This window comes from Triplophysa rosa, linkage group LG8 (genome assembly GCF_024868665.1).
Source record: "Triplophysa rosa linkage group LG8, Trosa_1v2, whole genome shotgun sequence".
Taxonomy (NCBI): Eukaryota; Metazoa; Chordata; class Actinopteri; order Cypriniformes; family Nemacheilidae; genus Triplophysa; species Triplophysa rosa.
Window position 1 is genome coordinate 5788717 of NC_079897.1, and position 23282 is coordinate 5811998.

A 23282-nucleotide genomic window follows, 5' to 3' on the forward strand; every position below is an offset into this window, starting at 1 on the left:
CCTGATGCCCGCAAGACTCGCCGACCGGTTTTACGCGAAGGCTGTAGGACCTCGCGAAGGTGATGGGTGTAGCCCAACCCGCAGCTCTGCAGATGTCTGCCAGAGAGGCGCCTCGAGCCAGTGCCCACGAGGAGGCTGTACTCCGTGTGGAGAGAGCTCTCACCCAGTGGGCGTAGGCGATCTTAGGACAGGTACGCCATAGTGACGGCGTCCATGATCCAGTGCGCCAATCTCTGTTTGAGACAGCCCTCCCTGCTGATCTCCAAAACAGACAAAGAGCTGCTCAGAGCTCCTGTGGCTCTGCGTGCGGTCCAAGCAAAGGCGCAATGCGCGTACTGGACACAACACGGATGAGGTTGGGTCTTCCTCCCCGGTGGGGAGCGCCTGTAAGTTCACCACCTGGTGTCTCGGGGGAGTGGTGGGAACTTTGGGCACGTATCCGGGCCGGGGTCTCAAGATAGCGTGAGAACGACCGGGCCCGAGTACTAGGCAATCTGTGGACACGGAGAATGCTTGTAGGTCCGCTACCCTCTTGAGCGTCCTCCCGCGAGCCGTCTTCATCGAAAGTGAGAAAGAGTGGCATCTCCGAGGGGGCTCCAGGACCGCATCAAGGTCGTAAGAGGGTACAGAGCGTGGGTGAGGTGGTAGCCTTCCCGCGCCCCTTAGGAACCAAATGATCAGGTTGTGCTGTCCTAGAGACTACCAGCAACTGGGTCGTGATGAGCGGCAACAGCGGCTACATACACGTTCAGTGTGGAAGGGGGAGAGATTACTCTCGAGTCTCTGGGAGGACCGCACCCACTTGATCAAGCAACTCCGCGGGTCTTCTCTTCGAGAAGAGCACCAGGATGAGAAGAGGCACCACTATAGGCGTATAGTCTCCTAGTGGCAAGGGCCCTAGCCTGAGTAATGGTCTTAACCGCCGCAGGGGTTAGGCCACTCAGGATCTCCTCGTTCCGTCCAGGGGCCAGACATGGAGGTTCCAGAGGTCTAGCCCGTAATGCCATAACGTGCCCTTCCCCTGGGAAAGCAAGTCCTTCGTCAGGGGAATCGGCCAGGAGGGAGCTGTCGTCAAGAGCATTAGCTCCGAGAACCAAGTCCGGTTGGGCCAGTATGGCGCAACTAGTACACTTGATGCTCCTCTCCCTGACCTTGCACAGGGTCTGTGCAATGAGGCTCACTGGGGGAAAGACGTACTTCCGCTTGTCCCACGGCCAGCTGTACGCTAGAGCATCCGTGCCGAGGCAGGGAGTATCTTAGCGGGAAATGGGTGGTGTCCAGGGAGGCGAAGGGGTCTACCTTAGCCCGCCCGGACTGTACCCAATGAGCTGGCTGCGCAGGGGTGGAGTCGCCACTCTCCGCGAGGCGTCAACTGACGAGAGAGCACATTGGCTGTCTGGTTCAGGTCGCCTGGGATATGTGTGGCTCGCAGGGATCTGCTCACCTGCGCACTCCACAGGAGGAGGCGTCGGGCGAGTCGTGTTAGCTGCTTAAGCGAACGCCACCCTGGCGGTTAAAACGCTACGGCAGTTGTGCTGTCCGACCGGACCAGCACGTGCTTGTTCTGCACGAGAGGTTGTAACCCCTTCAGTGCGGTAAGCACATCCCACAACTCTAGGCAATTTGATATGCCTGCGCAGGCAGGGGCCCGTCCATCGTGAAAGCGAACCGTAGGAACGGGCGATGACGAGGGAGAATCGAGACATGAGAGTAAGCATCCTTCAGGTCGATTGCCATGAATCCATCTTGACATCTGATAGATGCCAGGATGTGCTTCCGCGTGAGCATCCTGAACGGCAGCTTGAGTAGGTGCCTGTCCAGGGTACGCAGCTCTAGCGACCCCCGCTCTTTTGGGGACGATGAAGTACGGGCTGTAAAACCCGTTGAACATCTCGGCTAGAGGGACGAGCACGATCGCTTCCTCACCAGAGGGGTGGCGACCTCGGCCCGAAGCACGGGGCATCCCTGCCTCTGCTGAGGTTAAGAGGATGCCCCGGAACTTGGGCGGGCGTCCGGGGAGTTGGATCGCGTAGCCGAGACGGACCGTATCCCGTAGTCACCGTGACGGTTTGGGAAGCTCTTGTCAGGCTCCCAGGGACCGACAGGGAGGCTAGGGGTACGTTCTGCTTCATCGACAACTAGAGATTATGCCAGCTACATCAGAAAATCCTGTACCATCCTCCTGCGAGAACCTGTGGACTGACTGACCATCCCAGCTCCATCCAAGGCAATTCCATCACCACCCAAGAAAAAGGCGACCATCTGGCCGGCCCAGCTCAACCGAGTTCCATCCCCAACCGAGAGCAAAGACGGACTACCTGTCACATAAATGCTAAATTTACAATACTTGGTATTTAATGCTAAACTTACATCACATGACAGCAGTTTGAAGTTATGGCTGCACTCAGTGACTTTGATTGGAGGTAGCTGGGTGGGTGTTGTAGGGAGTGGGGGGGCTTGTTGGTTGTGGTTCGGGGTGTTTCATTTGTTGGGACTGTGTGGGTCTGGTCTGGTTGGTCTTGTTTTGTGGTCGATGTCGGACAACAGAGGAATAATGTTAATTATGCCATTACTACTTTTCCCTGGTTGTTCCTCTGTTGTCTGTTGTTGATCGCGGAATGAGACCGGGTTGGACCTGCACGGTTTCGGCGGGTGGGGCTTCCTGGGTCGCGGCTCGTGGGCTCTCCCCGTTCTTCGTGGACGTTGCTCGGTGGCTTTGGTCGGGGTCACTGAGTGCAGCTATGACACGTCAGAGGAGATCTGGCCCTCCCGGCTGAGCCTGGTTTCTCCCGAGGTTTTTTTTCCCTCCATTATTCATCATTGGAGTTTGGGTTCCTCGCCACAGCAGAGCAGTGCAGTGTTGGCTTGCTCACCGGGAGACTGCATTTATTTATTTATTCATTTATTTATTAGATATTATTTATTATAATGATCTTGCTTGGTCTATAAACACCATGCACTGTGCTGTGTTTTACCTTTCTGTGTTTTTCTTATTTGCTCCTGTAAAGCTGCTTTGGAACAATGCACATTGTGAAAAGCGCTATATAAATAAAATTGAATTGGACGACCTCCCGGGTGGTCGATGGCTGGCAGTGCGGATCCCTCGCCGTGGGGGGGGACCCCCGGAGAGGAGATCGGCTCTGCAGTTTTACCTGCCTGGCGATGTGTCTGATGATTATCCTCGACATTGGGTCTTGCCGCAACGTCGAGTTGCCGAACACCGTCGTGTAGAGTGAGAGCGGCTGTGATAATACCCAGACGATGATGTGGCACAACGCACCGTCGATTGAGAGTGCTTAGGCTTCTGATTATCCTCGACATTGGGTCTCGCCATGACGCAACGTCGAGTTGCCGAACACCGTCGTGTAGAGGGTGAGAGCGGGTGTGATAAACGCCCAGAGAGGGAGAAAACTTTTAGAATGGGCTGTTGGGACGGGGCAGGAACCGTCCGGATCGACCACCAGCAATGGAATGGCTGGGGTCGGGCCCGAAGGTATTCTCGGTCTCCCTGGGGTCTTCCCATGAGGGCCGGTTTGGCTTTCGCCGCGGCTGCTGACGGGGTGGTGGTCTCCTCTTCGATGTCTCGAAGAGGACCAGGGCTGCTGGGAAGCAGACGGTGCACGGGATCTCGGCGGCCAGAGGGCGGTCGAGTCGCGGCTGGGGAGGACATACTTGATATCCTCTGTCTGCTCCCTAACTGTTGAACTCGACAGTATCACCAAACAGCCCCGCACTTCATTCTCCGCGTACTTCATTCATTATGATTATGAGCCAATCGTTATACAAGGCTGCACTATGTTATGAAGCATGTTTTAAATGATGCGCCTGTTTAAATTCCTTGAAGTTCAGCTGTCATACCAAAAAACATCTAATACCTACAACACTTATAAGTGCAGGCCTGTGTCACCGCGCCTGGGACAAAAAAAACATTCGAATGAATTAATAGTGTGTGCGTATAGATGTTTTTTGGTATGACAGCTGAACTTCAAGGAATTTAAACAGGCGCATCATTTAAAACATGCATTCATAACATAGTGCAGCACTTTGTATAACGATTGGCTCATAATCATAATGAATGAAGTACGCGGGGCTGATTTAAACACATATGAGCCGCTCTTGTGATACCATAAGCGAATTGGTCTGCGCACAGCGCGCGTGAGGTTAAACACATCTTATCAACCTCAAACCGAACATTACGATGGATTCTATTGTGCTGAGAAAGATCGCTTTGTTTATGTTTTCTTAAAAGCAGTCACAGTGTAATGATGATAGCGTGCTCGGGTGCGGATGGTAATGTACAGTGTAAGAGCAGGTCAGCGGCGGAGAGGGGACAATCGCGCTCCGGCATGTTTCAGGGCACGCTAGAGATACGGGCTCTCCAATGCTTTAGTTTGTTAGTCTGTTAACTTATCAGAGATGCAGAACACCACACAACAATTTTCGGTATTGCACCAGGCACAGTCATCGTCATCATTACAAAGCGCTAAGGCCAAGCGCCTGAAAAGGTCTACACACGTTCGTTCGAATAAACGGATATGACGTTTTTGTGGGCGTTCCCAGTAATGCAGACGCTCGTCCACACCCACTAATTAACATGTAATTTGCATGACTGTGAACAAGAAAAAGAAAATGAAAACGAAAACGAAAACGAAAATGAAATAAAAGAGAAGAGAAAATAAAATAAAATGAAAATCAAGGTTTACATTTTAATTTGAATTGTGTCAGTATTATTGCGTGAACATTAATAAAACCTTTGTAAAAAATGTTTTTACAATTTATTTTTCACATTTGCCTTTTCATTTTCAAATTGGCAGTCTTGCCTCGAGATTTTAGTGAAAATGAAATGTCAAATCACCAATTGCATTTTCTTTTTCAATTTGACAGGGACAACGCATTGTCAGTGTAAAAATGAAAATAAAATAATTTCATTTTATTTTTCATTTTGGCACATATTGTGCACGCAGTTGTGTATAATGAAATTGCTAATCTGGTTTTCATTTTCATTTTCATCGTTTAATTTATTTATTTAAATTTGGCAGGATTTACCTCCCATACATAAATCCTCTTGTGAAAAGCTTGTAAAGAAATATAACGATAAGCCTGTAGTTAATATACAGAAGGTCTAAATTCTAGAAAGCGAAACCCTTGCAAAAGAATAAACAATAAAAGATCATTACAAAATATTACAAAACCAAAAATTGTATATTCAATGTTTTTGTAAATACCTGTAAATGGCTCATTTGTTTTATTAAACCAGTCCCCAATGCAGTCAGCTGCACTTAATTGTTTTTCCAGAATCTTTGAAAACGTGTTTTTTTATCAAACACAATATATAAAATGTCAATATATAAAATGTCACTCACTTTTACTGTCACATCACCACGTGTGGTGAGTGAAAGTCTTGGGTGCGTACTCCATACAAAGTAGAATGCAGTTGGACAGACAACTGTATGACAAACAACTGTATGACTTTACAGACTTAAGTGACAGTATGTAGTGCAGACGAACAGTGCAAAGTATATACATTAAATAGTAGGGGCAGTCGTGGTTAGAGAGTCGGACTCGTGACCAGAAGGTTGCCGGTTCGATTCCCAGGGCCGGCGGGTAACGACTGAGGTGAGCAAGGCACCTTGCCCCTACTTGCTCCCCTGCAGTGGGCGCTGCAGTGATAGCTGCCCACTGCTCCGTGTGTACGTGTACGTGTGTTCACGACTTGCTGTGCATGTGTTCACTACTCTCTGGATGGGTTAAATGCAGAGGTCACATTTCGGGTATGGGTCACCATACCTGACTTATAGGTCACTTTCACTTCACTTTCACTTTTCACTTCACTTTCACATTAAATATGCAGGTGTACACATGAACGTGTATGTATAATGGATCAACCATATAGTGCACATAGTACAGATATAGGTATGTAAGTTAGGTAATGGATGGTTATTGCATTAGATGCAATGCATGATGCATTATAGTCCATGAAACTGTAGTGCATTGTTAAAAGAAGTGTCAGCTTGTCAAAGTTTTTGATGTTGAGCAGTCTAATAGCCTGAGAAAAAAAGCTGTCCTTCAGCCGGTTTGTACGGGACCGGATGCTCCGGCATTGTATGCCTGAAGGCAGCAAGGAGAGCAGCCTGTGATTTGGGTGGCTGGAATCACTGATGATCTTCCTGGCTTTCCTCATACACCGCCTGGTGTAGATGTCCTGGAGAGAGGGAAGCTCATCTCTCACAACACGACGGGCAGTTCGCACAACCCTCTGCAGTGCTTTGCGGTTGCCGGCGGTGCTGTTTCCATACCAGGCAGTAATGCAGCCAGTTAGAATGCTCTCAACTGTGCAGGTATAAAAGGTTCTGAGGATTTTTTGGCTGTGATTTTCGAGCCTGCCCCCCTTCAGGCTGAATTACACAAAGACAGTAGACCTCTGACAAAAGCGTTCTGTATGTTTTCAGTCATTTGAATGTTAAACTTAGACTTCAAGCAGTTCATTTTATATACCGTATCCTACCATATGATCCAGAATCTGCCCCACCTAAATTTATAGCCACGAGCCGCTACTGCTTCTGTGTTCTTCAGAAGAAAGAAAGTCATACTGGCTTGAAATGACAAATGGGTGAGTGAGTGATGACAGAATCTTCATTTTTGGGTGAACTATCCCTTTAAATGAGTTTAATGTTTATGGCTGTTTTGAAATCAACGCTTCTTCTTCCATGTTTTTTGCCCCAGTAAACAGCTCTTTTCTTTACGCTTCCTTTTTTTTGCATTGACATTTTCTAAAGTGGAGCTGTCTTATCATGATGCCCTTCTCTTAAACTTCTGTGACATTTAAAATAAAATTATATCAATATTCATGAAGCGTGAGCATAAACATGACCGGCTGGCAGAGTTGTGCATCTAGACTCGGGTCACTCGGGTCAATGACGATTGATATCAGTGCAAAGCAAAACATCTATTTGTTAAATTCTTACCCTTTATTTCGCCGTTCCTTCTTGTGTAAAGTCTTTTTGGTCTTGAATTGTAATTTAATCAGGTTCAGTTCTAATAAATATATAATAATAAGAAACTATTTCTAGGGTACATATTTTATGGAGTAGGTATGTTCTGCTATTCTGAACACAGGCCATGAAATAAGTTCTTTGGGATTGTTAGAGTTGGTATTGTCACACTTTCTGCCTCTTCCTCCTCTGTCCTTTCATCATCCAACCTGAAAAATCCACTTCTTTGCCACCAAGTTGCTTATTATCTCCACCTGTTCCTGCACAGGTGAAAAAAAACATAGAGGTCTCAATCTTTGTATTTTCCTCATTTAAATTGCACTGCTGAAGGGAAACATTTCTTGACACAGGTTGTTCTAATTTAAAGCAAGAAAAACGCTTGGTGTGAAGAGAGGGGGTTAAGGACAGCTTCACCTCGGGCTGTGTTCATATATGCATTGAGATGAGTCCATGTTGATCATCCCCAGAGAAACTTCCATTCTCTCCCACTGATGGGCTAATGAGGAGCAGCCCATTAAACATGCAGAATGAATGTGGATGCACAATCAGAGGCATCTCTGTCTCCGAGGGCATGATATAGGATGAGAGGAAGGTAAATGTGGCTTCCAGGGGTACATAGATTGGTGTGGGGGGGATGTTGCACATGTTGAAGCTCATGGCTTGGGGCAGTTTTATTTGTGAGTGTGTGTGTGTGTGTGTGTGTGTGTGTGTGTGTGTGTGTGTGTGTGTGAGAGAGAGAGAGAGAGAGAGAGAGAGAGAGAGAGAGAGAGAGAGAGAGAGAGAGAGAGAGAGAGAGTGTGTGATGTAACCTTACGAAATATGCTTACGCTTGCCAAACTTCCATTCGGTATCATTCATACAATAGAGACCACGGCTAATTATTTAATACTTTTTTTAGATTCTCTTGCAGTCGATCAAACATTACTAATTTGTCTACTCAATGATATGTAATTTCTAACAAGGTTATATTTAGGAGGCCATATTTAAAGGGACAGTTAACCTAAAAGTAAAAAATCTCTTAAAGGGATAGTTCACCCAAAAATGAAAATTCTGTCATCATTTAATCACCCTCAGATTGTTCCAAACCTGTATAGATTTCTTTGTTCTGCTCAACACAGAGGAAGATATTTAGAAGTATGTCAGTAACCAAACATATCTCATCCCCGATTTACTGCCATAGGGAAAATAAATACTATGGGAGTCAATGGGGGATGAGTTACTGACATTGCATCCAGCAGAACAAAGACATTTATACAGGTTTGGAGTAAATGATGACAGAATTTAAATTTTTGGGTGAACTATCCCTTTAACTCATCCTGTAAACTGGTTTGAAACCCTCTGCTCTTGACTTCTCGTTCTCACAATCTCTTTCTAAAGTGCTCTTTATTGATCATAAATAGTTTTTATAAACCAGTATTTTAATAGATGAAGGATGGATCATCCAAAAATTTTAATTCTCGCCCTCTTGTCATTTCAACCTGTTTGACTTACTTTCTTCTACAGAACACAAAAGAAGATATTTTGAAGAATGTTGATAACCGAACAAATAGCGGTACCCATTCACTTCTATTGTATGGACACAAACCAATGCAAGTTCGGTTACCAACAGTTTTTCAAAATATCTTCTTTTGGGTTCTGCAAATACCTGTCATACAGGTTTGAAATGACATGAGGGTGAGTAAATTATAACAGAATTTTCTTTTTTTATGAACTATCCCTTTAAATGCTGGTTATTAGTTATTAGAAGAGTCTCAGGAAACGTTCTCAGAGGTTAACAAGTTGCACGATGTACAACAGAGCAGATGTTTCCTGACAGCAGTGTCTGAAAATGCTGTGCTCAGGCAAATAGTAGACAGAGCAGGGATGTGTATTAAGCATCATCAAAACTGCTTTATGTTCGGTGTGATAACAGATTTATCTGCATATTCACCTGGAGAATTAAACAGCTGCTTTGAGGTCCATCTTTGATGTGTAATCCCTCCAGATGAATGTCGAAGAGGTGGCACCAGCAGCATTCTCAATAAAACAGCAGCAGATGGCCTGAGGGAAGCCCCTGTAAAACAAATCAAACACCTGGAAGATTCGGGCCAAGATTTATAGATCCAAATCAAGCAGAATGCTGTCGTCTCTCTCCAGATGTTAATAAAATAGGTTCCTTAATTCATGTAGTACACACTTACTAGTGGTAAAACTTGAGAGTAATAAAACATATTTTTTTTTTGATATTTTTAATAGAAAACAAACAAAAATGCTTCATTTTTGCAGTGTATGAACCTAGAATTGATGTTAACTACATTGATAGTGTTTAAAAAGCATCTCAAGGTGAGACTTGCATCTCAAGCTGGTTGAAGATTTCAGCAAATTCTAGACAAAGTTTGACTACATTAAAGATGCTAAAATATAACAAGTTTTATTTTGGAATTTCTTAGTCACAGTATAATTCCCCTTGTTGCATTTGTGTTATTCCATATTTCGATGAGTTTACTATTATTTACTATTACTATTATGTGAAATATAATCATTTTATGTGACCATAGTGAACGTATACTGTACCTTAGAAGGGTAATGTAAATATAAAAATATAAATAGGTGTAAAGAGAAATATTATTTTGTATTTGTCAAGTTTTAAAGAGGCCAGAAGTAAAAAAGAAAGGACGAGGAACTCTTTGTTGACCTCCAGCTGGGAATCTGGTGCAGAATTGTAGAAGTCTGATTCACTTGATGATTAATTTCTTCTAATGGGGATGATAAGCGTATTAGCAAGGAAGGAAGGAAAGAAGGAAAGAAAGAAAGAAAGAAAGAAAGAAAGAAAGAAAGAAAGATTAGATTACGGCCCGCAATGTACCGCATAATTAAAAAGCATTTCAAGCGTACAGTAACTACTACAAAAATGTACCTCTACAGTACATATTGTATCTGTAGATAAAGGGGAACAATATGTAAAGTTTAGGGAATAAAGGAGTAAGAGTAAAAAAATATTTATGAGGGAACTGCATGTCATATAAACATCCAAATCAAACCGCTCTTATAGTCTCAAAAGATCAACATTGATTTTGCACATTTTACACATTAAATCTCATCAAAATAACTCATAGTGACCAGCAATCCTAAAATCAATAAAATAAAATTAATCCTAAAGTCAAAACTCTGTCAAATTTACAGTTGACAGGCAGTCTGCGTGTTTCATTCGTGCTGTTTTGCTTGTGCAAAAATGTAATAATTAATATCCACAGTAGCTTATTTATGGGTAAATCGTGTATGGTCACGCTAAGATTGTTGTATAGCATACTGCAGGTCATGCATACCACGTTATATTAAAATTATATATTATATAGTTACCCCGTTTTAAAATACTACATTTTTTAGGGAGCTTTCGCAGAGAACGGTCTGGTAATGTTCCTGTAATGTTATGCAGAAGGTTCTGGAGTCAGCTTGTTATGAAAAAGAGAACGAATCTCTGAGATGCCTGAGGAAAGTTAAACAACTGAGACCAAAGCATGTCTGGGCTAAAGGATGGCAGATGAAACAAATTCTTTTCTTTGCATTTGTGAGATGAAAGACAGACATACAGTATGTAGTGTAACAGGGATTTAGCAGAAGCGTGTCATGGATTTATTCTTTTGTTCAGAGATTTATTCCATTTACTGGTTTCATTCACAAGAGCCTAAAGTATGAAACTTTGCCTTTTATTTGTCTTACATTATGTTGTATAATGATTACTTAAGTGCACAATGTCTCTTGAGTAAACTGGGAGTAAAACTCACAGAGAAAGTGCCATTCTAGACATCCAATAAACATGCAAGTAGAAATCACTATAGGTATTAATAGCTAATTCATAATTCCTGGCTGTCCTTTGTTTTAAAACACTTTGCTATGTTTTGCAAGGCAGCCATGTTTTGGAACCCGCTTTACTTATTTTATTTTAACAATTTATTCACATTGAATGTAGATTTAGATTACAGTTTACAGTTGTTGCGGAAATGTAGCTAAAATCTACTGGCTAAATGAAATTATTGTAAAATTATTCTAGAACTCGATTGCTATGCTTTTTCAAATATATTGCATACTGAATTTTGCTAAGATTTCTTTTTCTTTTCTTGTCTGGTATTTTCCTAAGAAAAGTAGATGCAGTTAGCAATTACTGTTTCATTGACATGTAAATATTGGTACCACAAGTACCCAAACTGCACACTGGAAATGAAAAGTCAAGTTGAGTGCATTGCATTGTGGGATATTGGGTGACCTGCTAAATTTTGGCAGATGCAGGTATGGTTATCATTTAGAGATTATGTGGGAACAAAACAATAATGTCCCGTTTTAAAAAATCTGTTCTGATGTGTTTACAGGTTGACAGAACAGAGGTGATACGGAGCTGCATAAACCCCACGTTTTCCAAGGTCTTCACCCTGGACTTCTACTTCGAGGAGGTCCAGCGATTACGTTACGAGCTCTATGACATCAGCAGCAGCCATAATGGCATAAGAGAGGTGGACTGCTTGGGTGCGATGGAGTGCACGCTCGGCCAAGTGAGCCTCCGTTCTGCAACCGCCTCCGTTCTGCAACATACGCAGATATTCAAGCCGGTTTTATGTGCTCATTACAGCTCCTTCGTGTTTACTTGGAACCTGATTTTGCATGTGAAGGTTGATTGCACACAGTCAGGGATGAGCGACAGCACCATGCCCAAATCGCATGAAAGCTCTTAATTAAATCATCTCGCCAACAACCGTTAACAGCATTTCCTGACATTGTATGGCTGATTGAGTTTGAAATGTGAGACGTGTTGTTGGCTTAGTGCGGGGACGCTTGGCCCAAATGGACCACTCTGCTCTTCGCTGCAGTTTTGAGGCTCATGATCTCACGGCAGATGGTTAAGATTTGCAATCCCCTCAGTGAGGAATTTGCTAGAAGCTTACAATGTATAAGGGAATAAGCTCGTGTTTATTTTGTGCATCAAAGTCACTATCTCTCTATTCTCAGATGAGCTGTGTTGTTTGGTTTAGTTTATTTTGTTTTGGTTGTAGGGGGAATTGGAGATGATAATTGTTGAAATGAGCTGAGTTTAAAGGGGGAGGGTTCACTCAAAAATGAAAAGTCTGTGATCATTTGCTCACACTCACGTCATTCCAAACCTGTTCGGCTTTATTTCGTCTGCAAAAACATAAAAAAGATATTTTGAAAAATGCAGGTAACTACACAACATTGGCTCCCATTGACTTACACTGTATGGACACATTTCTCAAAGTATATTCTTTTGCGTTCCACATAAGACAGTGTCATATACAGGTTTTGAGCTACATGAGGATGAATATTTAACAGAATTGTTATTTTATAGATTAACTATTTCTTCAATAATCAGGGAGAGAGAGGTGGTGACACTTGACGTAAATGCAATTGGAAATAAAAGCGAAAGCATTCCTCTCTATTTAAAACGGTTTAACAACTCAAAATGAAGTAGACTACTTACTGTGTATCTGGTGAATAAGAGTTTGTGGTGTAATTATGAACCGGCTTGTGAGCCAAATTCGCACCAGCGTGTTATTATGTACTGCAGTGTGCACTTTATTTTTCAGGGTAGATGTCGTATTTAATTTAACATGAATGGAAACAAGGCTGTGAGGGAAAGACATACAGTCTGATCAAAAAGTCTCATAAGGTTCCAGTGTTATTTTCACACTCTGTTTTTAATGTGTGAGGTAGGAAAATAACACAGACAATAGAAAGATCTTTCACAGCTTTTTTAAGAACTTTAAAGCGTTTTATTTGATTTTATTACACGGCTCATTTGAATGCTTGATTCTGATTGGCCAGTTGCGACATTCCAAGGGTTGTTATTTTCAAATAACAACTGCTCAAAACTAATAACACCCTGTAATCCGGATGCTGCAAATCATTTTGAGAGGGGCAGTTTAATATTACACAAAAATGAATTATAAATATGTCTTTGAATAACATATATGACATTCTATTTACAAATGATTAAACCTATTTGCCTGTTTGTGCCGTTTGAATGTCGTTTCTTACTTTAAAACCCAAACTAAACGGCTTTTCCTCACGGAAGGTCTGCATTCGGTAAAAATGAGCTAATCAAATATTTCAAATTCACATTTTATGTCCAGTTTTTTCTCATGTGGCAAGTAGCCGTGTAATAAGCGGGATAATGTACCAGCAGCCGGCTGTTATCGCGAAATAAGCCCCTTCAGTGTGATACAACTGAAGTGCAATACCTGATCACATTGTCTGGGCTTATTTCTGCGATAACAACCGGCTGCCTGTGCATTATCCCTTACATCATGTCTGGTGGTCAGACTTAAGATCTTTGTGTATAAATAACAATAATCTTTACAAACTTTTTAATGTTATGTTGGTTTTACTGTGGTCATAAGGAAACACAGGCAAAGAGAGAAAGGGAGAAAAACAACCACAACTGCTGGATATCATATTCTTGGAACATTAAACTTAAAGAAACAGTTCAGTCAAAATAGAATTTACTCACCCTCAAGTTGTTCCAAATCTGTATTTTTCATGAACAGAGAAATACATTTGGAAGAATGCTTGTAACCAAACAGTTCTTGACCACCATTGACTACTGTAGTAGGAAAATTGCTTTATAAATTTCTTTGTTCTGTTGAACATTGTTGATAATGTAGGAAAGCAAACAGTTCTGGGGAACTTTTCACTACCATTGTAATTTTTCCTGCTATGGTAGTCAGTGGTGGCCTGTTTGGTTACAAGCATTCTTCCAAATATCTCTCTCTGTGTTCACCAGAACAAAGAAATCTATACAGATTTGGAACAACTCGAGCGTGAGTAAATCATGACAGAACGCTTGATTTTTGGGTGAACTGTCCCTTTAAGACTTCTTGCACTTTTTGTATATTTTGTTTATAATAGTAAAAAATCATATGCATACTTAAAATATCCTTTATTCTCTCTAAATAGATAATCTCCCAGAGAAAATTCACCAAAGCCCTGCTTAAACAAGGCAACACAGTCGGGAAGTCTTCTATCATGGTGAGCAGTTTCCAAAATCCAAGATTTATATGCTTGCCTTCTTTCGTGGACTCCTTATACAAACATACAGAAGAGCACAACACCATCCTAATGTTCTTTTTCAAACATGTCTAGTCTAACTTTTAAAAACATTTATGAAGAACGTACTTGAAATGATCAATGCCACTATTGAACCTGGGCAAACACATACTGACCTGTCAATATATACAAGAACCCTCCAAAACGGTGCGATCCAGTGGTGGAGGCAGGTTATAAAACAAAAACGCTCACTCAGAAAAGCCCGAGGAGTTTGTTAATGCACATTGACAGAGCACAGCAGCAACAGTTGAGCATGTACAGCGCAGCGGGCGAGGGAATAAGATCTATAAAACAAATGTCAGACTTCATGACAGGCTCTGATTCAGTTTTATCTCTTGTTGAAAACAATTCATCACTCTCAATCTCTCCAGATCACCGCCGAAGAGCTGACGGGAAATAACGATTATGTGGAACTCTCATTCAGTGCCAGGAAGCTGGATGATAAGGTATGAGCATCTGTGCAACGTCTTTATGGTATAAAATGCACCCTCATGGCAACAATCATCAGATTTGCGTGCGATGAGTTGTTTGCATTTTTTATCATTTCTCTCCCTAAATTTGATTTAAGTCAATATTTTTGTGTTTTAATTACCATTTTCTGACTTTAGAATTACATTTTTGGCCGCTGTGAGCAGTCGTGGCCTAATGGTTAGAGAGTCGGACTCGTGACCAGAAGGTTGCCGGTTCGATTCCCAGGGCCGGCGGGTAACGACTGAGGTGCCCTTGAGCAAGGCACCTTACCCCTACTTGCTCCCCGGGCGCTGCAGTGATAGCTGCCCACTGCTCCGTGTGTACGTTTGTTCACGATTTGCTGTGCGTGTGTTCACTACTCTCTGGATGGGTTAAATGCAGAGGTCACATTTTGGGTATGGGTCACCATATCTGACTAATAGGTCACTTTCACTTTTAAAGCCTGCGTTACATTGTGAGATATCTTGTTAGGGATCTTGGCATCTTTTTAAAATGAACTTCAGCCATTTGTTTCATGGGAATCCTGTGGAAGTATATGCAGTGACAGGTGTCATACAAAGCCTGGAAGAGCGCAAGGATTGACAGACACCGCAACATCTAACACTTAACATTATTTTTTTTGGTTGAGAATAATAGCACGGATTCTACTTTAATTGCTTTGAATAAAGCAAGTTTCTGAAACACTGTGAATGTGTAAATATTCTTATTTTATTGATTAAGTATAGTTAAACAATAAACAAAAATGCCAAGTATCACTGACTTTTAAATTCATAACTTGGAATAATTTCGGTACATTTATTGTGTTTTATTGTCTTCATTACTATTCTATGCAAGTTGCTGCTTATGTTATTTTATACACATTTAAAAACTGATTGTTTAATTAACTAATTGATTTTTTGGATTTTCAGTTATCGTTTTCTTAAATGATTGCTGATTATTACAAATGAGTACACATACAGATGCAGAAAAAATTAAAAGACCATTCAAATTGTTTTATTTAATCAGCATTTCTAGACGTATTGTGGTCATTCCAGGGTCTGTTGAATTTCAACAGAAACAAATCTCAGGAGTGACAGAAAGTCATCTAACAGCAATGTGAAAGACTGACAGCATGCCAAGACACATGAACACTGTGATAAAAATTGAGGTTATCACATCATTTTTGAACTTTTCCTAAATACATGTACAAATATTACTGATGTATTGCTTGAAAGTGAATATGAATTTGTTTTCTTTACAGTATTTGAGGTCTGAAAAAGGACAGAGCATCTTTTCTGCGTGTTATTTTGACCTGTTTCTCCAGATTTCACTTACTGCAAATAGAAACAATATTTTTATTTGAAATTTGGGAGAAATATTGTTAGTTCACAGAATGAAACAAAAACGTTCAATTTACCTAAACAATACCTATAAATAGTCAATTCAGAACAACTGAAAATAATTTTGAAATGGTCTCTTAATTTTTTCTGACGTGGTAAGACAAAAGAGAGAGAAAGAGAGAGACACACAATCAACTCTTGTCACTAAGGTAATTACATGGGACTGAAATTAATACAAGAGAGATTTAATACAAGCATAACAAATGATCCACAGGAGCATGTCGGTTTCATGCTGAGGGTGTTGCGTGCTGCCTGACAGGACGTCAAGAGAGAAAAGGGGAAAACCGGTTAAATCGTTTTTAATTTTTTTCTGCCAAGTCACAATCCTTTAGCGTGATTCATATCCTCACATCAGAGTAATTAAAACTTTCATTAAGCGCGGAGGAACGGGAGATCAGAGCCACGCACTGTCAAGATTTCCTGATAACTTTTGACAAGTTTCTGTTTCATTCGTCATCCCTTAACTTTTGCTAAGTGACCAGAAGCATTTAAGAGAGCGTAACAAAGGTACATTAGTACAGTTCAGTCTGTAGTAGACGACATCTTTGAACCCCAAGCAGTGAGCGGTGTGTTTTGATTCTTTTGTGCATGCGCTTCTTTTATGTGTAAGAGTGTTAGAGTGTTCTCATTCAGTAAACTCTCAAAATCCTAAAGGTCAGATTTTTTTTATCCGAATGAAAATGACTCCCAAGTTATTCAGTGCCTTTTAGATCATTCAGCAATCAGCACACCTGACAGTCTTCTCAAAGGTGAAGGGTTTTTTATGAGCACCAAGACAAATCCATAACTAGAAAACTGGTAGAAATGCAAACAAGGTTTTCTCATCGGTTACTTTAATAGTTTTATATTTTGCACATAAATAAGCTATTTTGTATTTTGGTCTACAACTACAGCGGCTCAAAAATGGTTTTGCGCATCTGTGGACTGATTCGGTTTAGTGTTGGTGATACACTCAATCATTGCTGATTGTATTTAGATTAACATTTACAAATTTGGAAGATGCTTTGGTCCAATATGGCTTACATTCTTTATTTTGTTACACTGAACTATTATGCAACTTTAAAGGGAGTTGGTTAACAGAGATTATAAAAAAGTTACATATTAGTATCTCACTTCATGCATCATTATCATGATGGTAAATTCTACCTTTCTAAAACGCTTTTGTGTGTGATACCATCAGCTGACCTCTGTGTTTCTGTTGTTCCCTCAGGACTTCTTCAGCAAGTCTGATCCATTCTTGGAGATCTACAGGGTAAATGATGACAACACCCAGCAGCTGGTGCACAGAACAGAGGTAAGACAACACAGTACTCGAATCCCTCCACTGGCTATACCTGTGACTTACAGAAATGATTTCAAGACCCTCTTAGTCAATTTTAACTATGCACAGACATATTTCTTAATCTGATTTATCCTCATATTTAATTTTTCACTATGTATCTCTGTGTGTGTGAAAATACAGTTTGATGTATTCTGTAAAGGTTTTTAAACAACATTTTATTTATATAGCATAATATTGTACATAGTTATTACACTTTTCTCAACTTTCAATTGATATTTTCTTGAACATTTCTTTTAATATTTATTGCTTAACCAACACTGAAGTAACACTCTCTCACTCTGTCTGCACACAGACCGTCATGAACAACCTCAATCCTGTGTGGAATACCTTCAAAACGTCCATTAACTCGCTCTGTAGTGGAGACCACGAGAGAATACTGAAGGTACAGTATGATTTGACAACATCTGCTGTACGAGGTCTCAATCGATACATTTATTGTAAATTATATTTGTTTTCACCAAAAACAAATCCAGATCTGTTTTAATTTATTTTACACCTACATCGACATTTACAATTTATGTTCTGGGTAGAGCAATCTCTTCAAAGCAGCTTACAAGAAAGTACATGCATTGTTTAGATTTCATTAGATTTCGTAGTGCTTTTATAAAGAGAATTGCCTGCCCTTTAGTCGTCAATTCTTCTACCTTCTACTCTTTTTGACTAAGAAAGGCACTTTGGAAACGCATTTATAATGTAATTATGAGATCCATAAAAGTATAACTTTTCCAAATGTAGAAAAAAATTATATTATATTATATAAAAAATGTATATTTAATGCGAGTCGCTGTAAATAATTTTAAGGCTTGTTCATAGTGATGTTTATTATTAAACAATGCTTGTACCTAAAAAATATTGTACATCCTATTACTGTGAGATGACAGAGATGTATCAATATATGTGTGGGTAATATTAGTTGCAATTGTTTTGCTGTGTTTGTTTTGGTTTGCCAATGTTTAATTCATGATTTTAGATAAAAGTAGTAACATTTTGTCCATATTTGCTGTTTTCAGACTGGATAAATATGCAATTACAGGATTGTATGTGAGTGTTTGAATGTGTGTCGGTGGGTGAGTTGGGACTCATGATGCCGGTCAGACGGCTTTTAAATTTGTAAGCTTTTTAGTTCATTTGAGTATTTCTAAACCTTTGTAGGTTCCAGTGATTAATTGCACAGACCTCAGTGCTGAGATAGGATTAAAGTTCTCACAGTGATCATCAGTCACATGGCATGATAACATTACCTTACCTCGGGATGTGTGCATGTGAGAATTCAGAAAGAAGCTAGCAGGGTGTTCCCATGTGTTTTATTACCTCTGTGGTTATTGTCTCTGCCCTTCTTTTGCTTTGTTTATTTCTTTATAATTTATGAAAGGCTGCTTGATTTAATTGGAAAAGTAATTAGGCCGGAAACAACAAGGTGAACGTGTGGTGTTGTGCACTAATATAATACTAAACGTTGCCAACTTCTCCAGTAGATAAATGGTTGTGTGTCCAGTCTAATTGTTGTGATAATTATAATTAATATGCTTTTCCCTGCGTTAATTGCCCAGAAACAAATAAATGCACTAACTGTAATGATTTCTGCTAATTTTCATTATGTAATAATGAAGTGAAGTTTCAGCATCATTAATGTATAATTCAACATTATACAAATGTTCTTATGGGTTTTTTGTTTTATTGAATAAGCAGTAAGTTTTTGAGAGTAATGGTTGAAAGAGTTAAGGCTGCATTGTCAATAGTGATTTTCAAGGACCCCGTGCTCACCATGAACTGTGTCCGTTTAACGATAAGATTCTCAGGCTCCGTTACAAACATCCCTTAAGGGTCTGTATGCCTGCTCATAGTAAATCACCATATGCCTGTGAGTGGTCTCTCTTCTGCCCGCACATGACCGAACAGAGCTCAGACCCTATTACAGCAAACTGCTCAGCCTCATTTAGTACCAGTCATCCTCCGTGCCATCTGCAGAATCACATTGGCGGACATAACCCAACTCACAGCTGGAGCGCAGGAGCTCCCCAGACCTGCTGTTATTAGACTGCTGCTGTCATAGAGTGCGGTAAACATGTTCTCATGTGTAATTTTTTGGAGGATCTATTGACAGAAATGCAATATAATATTCACAACTGTCTTCAGAGGTGTATAAAGACCTTACATAATGAAGCGTTATGTTTTTATTACCTTAGAATGAGCTATTTCTTTCTACATACACCGCGGGTCCCCTTACATAGAATTCGCCATGTTGTTTCTACAGTAACCCTAAACGGACAAACTGCTCTACAGAGCGCATTTCATAAATACGTTATATCGCCTTCAGCAAAGAAGCGAAAACGTGACAACATCTTAGTCCTGTGTCAGCCACCGTAGTGCTTCGAAAGAGAGGGTGGAGTGAGCTGTTGGTTGCAACCTCACCGCTAGGTGCAGCTGAATTTCATAGATTGGACCTTTAAGCAATGACTAAGCATCTGAGAAATTCAATTAAAATGAAGTACTCTTTATTTTGATTTAAAACAAATTTATTTGAATCATTTAAAAATGTATTATATGACCCCTTTAATTTTCGTGGTTTGTATATTATATTCTCCTTGATGTCAGCAATTCAGTAAAATACAATGCAATGCATATTTTATACAATCAAAACCTCATGTACAACGCTAGCTTGAATAGTTAAGCAACAATATTCTTTTCTTATTCAATTATTCGATTATTTATGCTTGTCCAACTGCTCTGTTCTTGCATACAAAAGTATGATAGTCTAAGTAAGAAATTGGACTCACACTGTGTTGTGACCTCATCCTTTTCAACAATATTATATAAGTGATTGTCCTGAATATTGCAAAAAATCATCAAACTTTAATTAATTTGTAATGTCACCTTATGTTTAATGCATGGGTGAATGGGGCACAGAACGCTCCAGTTCTCTATTCTGTATGTTTGGGTTCCAGTCATTTCTGGCGTTCAGAGCTCTCTGTGGACCTCATGAAGGCAATCACACCGTGGCTTCGACTAGATGCTGTGCAAATGTAATTTATTTCTGTTCCAGAGGAATGCTTAGAAAGATTGTATTTAAACTAGAAGTTGTTGAGGAAGCAAACATGTGTTGGGTGGATAGGGTTAATTTTGTTGAAATTGTCATTAAAATAAAAGAAACACAACATTTTTTTTGGATGGTAAAAATTGGGTGTTTTTACACCCAATACAAGTGAAGGTAATGTTTAAATTGAGTCTAACATAACCCAAATACCACATTTTGTATACATTTTTTAAAACTTGTACAGTGTGAATCGTACAAAATAGTAAAATTATTAGAAAAAATAGTAATGAAGTCACACTCATAACCTCACTCCTAAACTAACCGTTCATACTGAAACATAACGATAAAACGTAACTAAAATCTTATTCTTAGAAATAAGCCATTCCGTAAGATTGAATTGACATGACAGTGTGTTGAAAATGATGTTGAAAATGATGAGCAAAATATTATATTGAATATATTTGATTAAAGATTACAACGTTCAAATAATTCAAAACAGCACTAGGATCTTTCATTAAGACAGAAAATAGGTCAGTTTTGATGTTCGCCTTTGTTCATTATTTTATATCCCTTTCTCAGTGTACAGTTTGGGACTGGGATTCGAATGGAAAGCACGATTTCATTGGAGAATTCCAAGCCACATTCAAAGAAATGCGGTCAGCGATGGACGGCAAACAGGTATAGTTTTTAACACGGGTCATGGAAAATGGATAAATTCATCAACACACTTTCATATCTGGTGCACACTGTCACAAAGCAACTGATCCGTGAGCCAGGCAGAGTTTTTAATTTAATTGGCTTTCTTTAAAAGAGCTCCTTAAGATATTCAGTGCAGGATAAATTCAAGATAAATAGGAACTCATGTGTGAAAGATAAGGGTTATTTGAGGTGATTCTGATGTGGGCCACGTCAGTTTAGTTAATTTCATATTTCTTCAGACTGGGAGAATTACCCGCCCATATGTCAACTCACAACTATTTGATTTTTCATTTACATTTACATTTAGTCATTTAGCAGACGCTTTTATCCAAAGCTTTATCCACAGATGAGGGAAACAATGGAAGCAATTGGAACAACATAAGGACAACAAAAAGCATAACTGCAATAAAAGAAAATTGGTCTCATATAGCCTACCACAGTGTACAGAGCTAAGGTTTTTTTTTTTTTAAAGAGTAGAAAAGAGATAGAAGTCAGAACTGATCAGTCAGGTGTTGACGGAAGAGATGTGTTTTCAGGCAGTTCTTAAAGATGGCTACAGAATCTGCTGATCTTGTAGCAGCTGGCAGATCATTCCATAAATGTGGAAATGATCCCGAGAAGGTACATGAGAGAGATTTTTTCCCTTTTTGGGATGGTACCACAAGACGTCGTTCATTTGCAGAGCGTAGGGATCTGGCGGGTATATAAGTCTGGATTAGCGAGGGAAGGTAAGGGAGTGCCAAATCAGTGGTGGTCTTGTAGGCCAGGAGCAGAGTCTTGAATTTGATTCGAGCGACTATAGGGAGCTAATGTAACTTGGTGAAGAGAGGAGTGACGTGCGCTCTCTTCTGTTCATTGAAGACCACTCTTGCCGCCGCATTCTGGATCATCTGTAGAGGTTTGGTTGTGCAAGCTGGAAGTCCAGCCAGTAGCGCATTGCAGTAGTCCAGTCTGGACAGAACAAGAGCCTGGACTAGGACTTGCATAGCATGCTCAGATAGGAAAGGTCTAATTTTCCTAATATTGTAGAGGATGAATCTACAGGACCGGGTGGTGCTGGCAACATGATCAGTGAAGTTCATCAATCAAGATCATCGATCACCACTCCCAGGTTTCTGACCGTTCTGGAAGATGTAATGGTTGATGAGCCCTATTGAATGGAGAAGTTGTGATGACTCTTTGTGTCGGCCGGGATTACAAGCAGTTCTGTTTTAGCAAGGTTCATCTGCAGGTGATGGTCGTTCATCCAGAGCGAGATGTCGGCTAGGCATGCTGAAATGCATGCAGAAACAGTCGGATAGTCAGGCTGAAATGACAGGTGGAGTTGTGTATCATCCGCATAGCAGTGATAGGAAAAGCCATGTTTCCGAATGACAGAGCCTAGGGATGTCATGCATATAGAAAATAGCAACGGACCAAGCACTGAGCCCTGAGGCACCCCTGTGTCGAGATGTTGGGACTCAGAGACCTCTCCTCTCCAGGATACTCTAAATGACCTACCTGAGAGGTAAGATCTGAACCATTGTATCACCACTCCAGAGGCACCCATAGCCTTGAGGGTCGACAGGAGTATGTGGTGGTTAACAGTGTCAAAGGCAGCAGACAGATCCAGTAGGATAAGTACAGATGAGTTAGATGCGGCTCTTGCCAGTGTCAGGGCTTCAATGACTGAGAGCAGCGCAGTCTCAGTGGACTGACTGCTCATTTTTCATTATCTACAAAGATATTTTTCCGGTGTAAAGAAGAGTTCTCTCTCTTTTGCTCTCTCTCTCTTTCTGTCTTTATACATGTTGCATATCTAAGTGGCTATTAAAGGGATAGTTTACCCAGAAATATTTTTTTTCATCATTTACTCACCACCATGTCATTTCAAACCTCAAAGAAAAATAATTTGGAGAACGTAACCTAACAACATTGGACCCCATTGCCTTCAATTGTATATACAGTACACAAAACCAGAGACATTTCTCGTATCACACAAATCTCATATTTTTACTTCAACAAAAGAAAGTCATACACATGTTTTGAATGACATGAGGGTGAATAAATGATAACACCAGGGACGTGCACAGACATTTTGAGGGGCATGGGCTCAAGTGGAAAAAAGGGCACTTCTCATATTTGTTTTAATTTTTTCCGAACAAAATGTTAAGTATATTAAAATAACTATTTTTTGAAATCCCTCACATCCCTTTCCAATAATGGTCTTCTGTAGAATTCACAAATTTTATCACAAGAACAGACAACAACATGAAATTAAGCCACATTGTGTA

The 23282-nt window shown here is 40.5% G+C and overlaps 1 protein-coding gene across 1 annotated transcript in view; it reads left to right on the top strand.

The window, feature by feature from the left end:
* The window catches only part of cpne4a (copine IVa), a 78884-nt gene that overhangs the window by 34900 nt on the left and 20702 nt on the right, over positions 1-23282 (top strand). Inside the window, exons 3-8 of the mRNA XM_057340368.1 lie at positions 11339-11518; positions 13935-14006; positions 14456-14530; positions 17145-17228; positions 17569-17658; positions 20890-20988. Of these exons, the coding sequence (XP_057196351.1) occupies positions 11339-11518; positions 13935-14006; positions 14456-14530; positions 17145-17228; positions 17569-17658; positions 20890-20988 (600 nt within the window). The remainder of the gene's footprint in view (positions 1-11338; positions 11519-13934; positions 14007-14455; positions 14531-17144; positions 17229-17568; positions 17659-20889; positions 20989-23282) is intronic.